Source organism: Frankliniella occidentalis, unplaced genomic scaffold, assembly GCF_000697945.3.
Source record: "Frankliniella occidentalis isolate FOCC.00 unplaced genomic scaffold, Focc_3.1 Scaffold152, whole genome shotgun sequence".
Taxonomy (NCBI): domain Eukaryota; kingdom Metazoa; phylum Arthropoda; class Insecta; order Thysanoptera; family Thripidae; genus Frankliniella; species Frankliniella occidentalis.
This window is the reverse complement of record NW_026267279.1, coordinates 223,774-230,895: the sequence shown is the minus strand read 5'-3', so window position 1 is coordinate 230,895 and position 7,122 is coordinate 223,774. Positions and strand designations below refer to the sequence as shown.

The window sequence follows — 7,122 nt, the reverse complement described above, 5'->3', positions numbered from 1 at the left end:
AAGGGAGTGAAATTAAATAATCTTATAGAACAATTTACTGTTGGACATCTCTCCTATGCACTTGGTTAAGAGAGGCCCACTTGAAAACACAAGCATGAAAAAAAGGAAAACAAATAAAATAGAACATGAGGAGACTGGCTACCATGTCTACTTTACCTGCAGTGATCGAATCGATTACCAAGCCACTACATAGAAACACTGGAGCCCTGCTTGTGGCTATTTTGGGAACGCCAGAGAAGATCACCGATCGGTTCCAACGCAGTACACCCAAGGGCCCCAAACCTAGCCTAGTTATTTATTATAGAACAATAAAAATCACACTCATTAGAAACTTGTCAAGAAAAGTTCAAGGTTGGACACAGTACATAAAAACCATGCCCCATGACAATCAAGATCAGGTTTGGGAGAAGTCCATGGCCTTTGCACTTCAAAGCACCTAACAGGCACAAATGGAATGAAAAGGCAAAAAGAACCAACCCATTTCACAGAGCTACGTGCTTCCTTGAATTACAGTATGACATGCATTCTATAAATAAACCTCTAGGGATAGGAAGGTAAAGAAAAATGGCAAATGAATGAGATGAAGATAGTGATGGTATCAGGTGATGACTAAAATGAAATTTAAACCACATCAGACAGAAAAAACTAGTTACGGTATGTAAATGAACTTTAAAAACAAGGTAGAATTTGTGTTTAAATGTTTGAATTAAAATGGATTTAGCTTTACGAGGGCTAGTTTCTTCATTCTACACAAATTCTTGACTACCAGAACAAATTTCAAGTACTATGTCTAGGAAAAAGGAAGGAAAAAAGCAGATAACTGAACGATGTAGAAAAGGAAATAAGCATTAGTTGGACAAACTTCGCAAATGAATTTGATCAAACCTCTGGGAATAAAACCACCATGACAAATACATAGAGATTAGCTTGTTGCAAGCCTTCCCAATAGTAAAAAGCTCATAGGGTTTAGAGAGACCAAATTAATGGAGACCAAAACAATAGAAACCGAATTAATACCCCAAACCCACACAGGAAAGCTGCTCAATTTACCCTTTGAAATAACAAAAACTTGCTAGATAGCTTAAGACAAAACTGTAGGCAGAACGAACAACCTCAAGGAAAACTCAAATGTTACTTTAACAGTATTTGTCAAGACAAAGAATTTGGATTTAAAATACATGTAAGCAAGTAGAGGATGTAAAGGAGCCAAAGGAAAGCGGCATTTGCATGCAAAATGACTCAAAGTTACATCACCTAACAATAACTTACCAAGGCTCAGCAAAGTAAAAGATCAAAGTACTAGAGTCAAAATCAGTAAAAGGGAAATGCTCTTCAAACAAATTAGGTGTCTATTGCTGTTTTGTCATGAATAAATCCAGAATAAGATTTACCATGGCTTTTTACCATCACAACACAAAATGAAGTTTACTGGAAAAAGAAATATGGAGGTAAACTGTTCTTGTTGTTTTACAATACTGAACTATAATAATCTATAAATTATAGTTAGCAAAATCAAGAAATTTGGACCAAGTTTTGGTAAAATAGACTCTGTATGGTGCTCAAAGCACGGCATACATTCCATTGCAAAAGAAATAAAAAATTAGGTTCAGGGTCAGGGTCTGAAATATAATAGAAAACAAATATCATAAGAGAAAAATGGTGCAGTTACAGTGTGGATATCTCAGAAGACTCAAAGCAAGATTGAAAAAAGATTGAAAAAATAACATTGAAAAAGATTGGTTTTTAAGAACTCCACATTTCCATAACCACACCATGCAGCAGCAGAAAATATGCAGCTCAAAAGAAGCGTCTTTTGAGTTTGTAAAACCAGTTTCCTGTTAAAATTTGGTGATTGGATTCAGAATTACAAGTTCACAAACAAACAAGCCAGATTAGGAATGGGAAGTGGACTTGTATGCCACAACCTCAATAAAAGAAAATGTTTACAAATATATTTTGTTTATATAAAAACATCTTTCTAGGTTGATAACTGAACAAGCCTGGTCCAAACACACACACATTTTCTGCTTTTGAACGCATGCGCGCAACCAGCAAGAGCGCTGCTGGTAAAGTGATACTGATACTCTAATAACCATTGCTTCCTATTTAAAGCTGTTACATTCATTGTTATAAGTTACTACAAAGATAAAAAGCAAAGTGGTCACTTTTGACATTAGATATTATTTTAAGAGAGAGAAGTTCAAAGACAACAAAACAAATGTACCCCTTTTAAGGGAGAAAAAAACAGTAAGCTATGGTTATTAAAAAATATCAATTTAACTGATCTTTCCATAAAAATTATGCCTGCTATACTGTAGTGGCTCAACACTACATGCAAGAAAAGAAGATAAAAATAAATTGTGACAATGATAACCCTTGTGGATTAAAGAATGAAATCACAATTACTGATGCGGTTTAGAAAATGAACACGCATTTTTAATTCTTTCAGAAAATAAATTATGATGGAACAGGCATAGTTTAAGGAGAGGTGAAACTTATTGAGGACCAATTTTTTTAAACCCAGGTAGAAAAAACAATTATCTGATCTATCACTGCAACACAGATTAATGATCACCTACTGAATCTATGGAAACCTAGACACCAATTCAATTGATGAATTGGTTTACGAGCACAGATCGTAAGAAATAAACTTAATTTCAAGGGCGTCAATGAAAAGGGATGTTCTTTTGAACCAAGAATATGCTTAAGGCAAGTCTGTATGGTAACAGATTTCTACACAAGACCAACACTGGATTGAAAGCAGAGAATTAGATTAGATAATCAAATGTACTGTGCTGCTTGAAAATAACAAGCTGCAACATAAAAACCTAATTTTACAGCATATTGAACCCCTGTATTACTTTTAGAATAGAATATAAAAGCAATACTAAGCCATGTATAGATGCTATAATGTTACCAAATGGGAAAAAAATTAAGCTCAAAAGTTTTATCAGTGCACAACAATTTGAGAAACAGAGTACTTGCTTTAGGTATTTCAACATAAAGTTCAGTATTCTTTGTACAGTAGATGCCCTTCCCCAGCACCAAGCGCAGCACTGACCCAAACAGTTGTCTTAGGCCAGTACTAAGGTGCACCTTAAAGTGAGGCTTGGGTGAAATGGCTAAATCAAAAACTATCTGTTAGATTTCATCAAGAAAATTATTCAGCTCCATTATGTTTGTAACCAAAAAAGTCTTTAGTTACTTCAAAATCTATCCATCCAGGGATTTTCTCATCAAGTTTATCGTCCACCTCTGAATATAAAAGCTTTGAGGGACTCCATGCACAACAGGTTACATCCCAGGTCACATTGTTACTCACAAGAACCACAATGGAACAAATTATGCATGCACAGTTTTATCTCTGTTAACTCTGAATTAATTTTTTATTATTCCTGTTTTCAATGTGATTTTGCATAAATTTCATCCAAGCTTCACTTTAAATAGTGAAGGTTAAGCGTCATCCTAAGAAAAAGGGTACGATCAAAGTATAACCAATATTTCAGATTACAAATGAGACTGGGCAAGCTCTGCAAGCACCAGCAACACAAAGTCTGTGGGAGAAAATGCTTTGAGAACACACTACAAGACAACAATACAAGGCCTAATGTTTGAAGAGCATCTATATCATGTAAAATGAAGAAAGCCCATACATCATATTACAAAGCAATATCCAGTGTTCCAACTAAAACACTTAAAAGTTCTCTTATGTCCTTGCAGAAATGGTCAGTTAAATTAAACTTCATAAATGAGATGATATTAAAAAATCAAAATGTGTGGTGGATTACTAAATCCAAGGTTTAAAACAGGCAAATATGAGAATTTCTAATGCTTGAAAAAGCCTTTTAGATTTCTGCATTTGAACACTTGATATCATGTACTAAGCATTAGCGCAGTTACACATACCTTGGCCTCATCAAGCCTTCCCAAGGCTTTTAACAAGTTGCCTAAGTCACTGCGCACACAGTACAAATCCTGAAAAAAATGAAACACAATGGACAGGTTAAAACAGTACTTTGAAAAACTGGATATTTTCAATCTACTTCAGAGGAAAAACAATTACCGGGTTGTACTGTAGTGCTGTTACATAAGCTTGGACAGCCTGCTCCATATCTCCAGCAGCAACAAGGGCTGCTGCCAAGTTGATGTAGCCATCAATGAAGTCAGGTTTTAGACGTACTGCATGGCGATAGTTTTCCAACGCTTCCTGAAGTTGACCACGTTCTTTGTAAACATTGCCAAGGTTAGAATATGCTTCAGCGAGCAAAGGATTTTGCTTGATTGCCAAGGCACTAAAGTTGGCAGACCTACGCAAACATTAAAAAATGTATCAGCACAATATCTCTATACACAATATCTCTGAAGGTATCACAAACCACATTTCCATGCGTACTTGTCTAGTCGACGACATTGAAAATGGATTGATGAAAGGAGAAGTAGAACTCCAGTGTTGTTATTCTCTTGGTGCCACAGCTGCATACAATGACGTTCCGCATTTTCATAATCTCCAGCCTGATACTCCCGGTGTGCAAGTTCAAGGAGCCCTACAGATAGACAAATAAATTAATCTTGAGCCAAACTAACCTAAGTTAAAAGGGGATATTAGCAATAAAAATAGTTCCCTTCAAAGAGCATATTGGTTTAAAATCTCTTAATGACACAGCAAAAATTGATTCATAGGTGCAGTTTCTGTGAAATATTTGGAGTTAAATGGAAAGAGAAAAGTAATTCGATACATCACATGGAAACACGTTCCACGCGTGATTAGATAAAATTCAGCGCGGCTCGATATGGGTTAGCACATAACCCTTTGTTCAGAGAAAATGGAGAACGAGGCCTCAGCTCGGGGGTGATCTAGCGTCATGTAAAGCCCAAACTATGGCAAGGGAAGAGAAAATGACGAGGGAAATGTAATTCTGATTTTGAAAGGAAAATAATTTGCGCGAGTGGGTAATCTAGGCGATGAAAGTAGTTTGGTCGTTTAGGTAACAGCGGCAGATGGTAGATAAACATGATTGGAGGTCCGAAGGAGCCACACAACAAGTATGATATCTAATCCCATGTCGATTTAAAATTTGGATGAAGAAATAAAATCAAGAAACTTACCAATACTTGGAATTTCGCTCATCTTTAAGATGACACTAGCTCCTGCAGGTATCTGGTGTTGGATCTGCTGCACTTGGGCGGACTGCATTGAGAATCCACTTGCGAAAACTTTAAAATGTGTTTAAAACTTGCAGCGTCGTTGCTTTTCGCCGCAAAGTTACGTCAGTTAAACAAAAGACAGTCTCAATCAAGTCAAACGTAAATAAATTTAGCCAATACAGGCAAAACAATCAACAAGCACAAATTCCATCAAGAGAAACACACGTCCGGCCCTTTGCGATTGTTGGATGGATTGTAGATGGCGTGACAGTTCCGCCGCATGGAACGGCCCCGGGACCTTGACGCTGATTGGCCAGGCGGCAAGGTGGGGGAGATGCGCAAAATGATGCTCACATGAAAGCCACGGTGAATTTTAATCTAGCGATGGTTGGAAGCCTACGCTAGACAGTTTTATTAGAACGGGGATGGATTAACTCAAAAAGCGAGCCGAGAGAAGAGACGGGGGCCCGATGAAGTTCCCGGTGGGGTGCGTCTGACGCGCAGCGCGTGCGCAACGTGCGCATGCGCGAGTCCCTGTCGGAGTCGGCAGAGCGTCTGGCGCGCACGCTGCCGCGTTCGAACGTGTGCGCGCAACCCAACGCTTTGGTGCGCCCAACGCAAACGCCTCGCACGAGCACAGGGATGCGCTTCGCGCCACTGGGAAAGGTTTGTGGGGTAAACGCGTCCACGCGCCCGGGACTGACTACAGTGAGCACGGATGGGGTCGCCGATGACGTCCCTCCGGCAAACCGACATTTGGCGGCCCCCGCCACTCTCAAATCCGCGGTTTCCGACGCTTTTACTGAATTCTTGAGGTGACTGCTGTTTTGCGATTCCTATTTAAAGTGATGTCAATGTCGATTTTTGATCACGTTGGTTGACTCCTAGGACGTCATTTTAATATTAAATGTCATCATCTGATGCCAAAATGACGTCGAATCAGGCCACCTTGCAGTGACGTCACTTGATATCATTTTGGCGAAACTGCTGTTCTCTGAGGGGTGTGACTCTTTTCTTTCAGCCCGGAACATCACTTACTACACAGCGGCAATTCGTTATCGTTACTGTCACCGAGTCATCCCGTCCCACCACCCGTCCGTCCAAGTGACAGTCAAAGTGACATCAAATCAATATTGCAACTTTATCAAAACGCTATACGGACAAGACAGAACCTATGTCACTTCGACTGGTATATTTCGGCCTGTATCAGGTCGTCGCATTTCGTGTGTCCGCCTGCCCCCGCAGTCCAAAGACCAGAAACACCCATCCCCAGCCGCACCCCGGATCGCGCGCCCACCCACATTCCCCCCGCCCCCGGGTCCTAGCCCTCCAAGTGCTTCCAGCAGTCGAGGTCGACCGAGGCGGGGGCGCGGGTAACTGGTGGTGGGTGAGCTCGACGAGCCCACACAGCGACGCCTTTCTCTGTCTCGCTCGCGCTCGCTTCGCCCTGCTTGGCCCTAATGAGTTTCCCGTCTGTGACGACCAACTGTGACCTCCAGCCAGCGCACGTGACAGCAGAGCCTCGCATCTGCACCTCTCTCACTCAACCGGCCTGATTTCCTCCACAATTCTCTCATTTTAGTCGTCGACGTGAAACGGACTGCTTCGGAAATAGAAGCGTTGATAAAAACAGCCCCGGCCCCGGCTTTAGAAATACGTAACGAAGCAAAGTCGACTCATAGCGCCCGCTACTCTGCCGAGGCTGTGGGCTCCGCCAGCCCCCCCAGCTTGGAAAACGTGAGAGTCGCGAATCGAGAGTAAAGGGGGGTGGGCGTGGTTAGTTGCTTACACGAGCGCGAATTTCGCAGCGATGCCCTGACGTCACGACGCGCGGCAAGGAGAGTCTGGGGGTCATTATGTTTTGCTCGATAGCGAGCGACGTTAAGGGGAGAGGTCCACCCACTCCTATGGCTCCCTCGGGTTGACAAGTTTAGTGCGAGTTTTCGCAAGTTTTCCTGAGTTAGACGCAAGGGTTTT

At 41.1% G+C, this 7,122-nt stretch overlaps 1 protein-coding gene across 1 annotated transcript in view; it reads right to left on the bottom strand.

Annotated features, from left to right (window-relative positions):
- Positions 1–5,423, bottom strand: part of LOC113206265 (UDP-N-acetylglucosamine--peptide N-acetylglucosaminyltransferase 110 kDa subunit) — a gene marked incomplete in the record, with an annotated part of 64,826 nt that extends 59,403 nt beyond the window's left edge. The window contains 4 exon segments of the mRNA XM_052271170.1: positions 3,907–3,975; positions 4,064–4,307; positions 4,394–4,544; positions 5,107–5,423. Coding sequence (XP_052127130.1) covers positions 3,907–3,975; positions 4,064–4,307; positions 4,394–4,544; positions 5,107–5,194 — 552 coding nt within the window.
- Between the last annotated feature and the right edge of the window lie 1,699 nt (positions 5,424–7,122).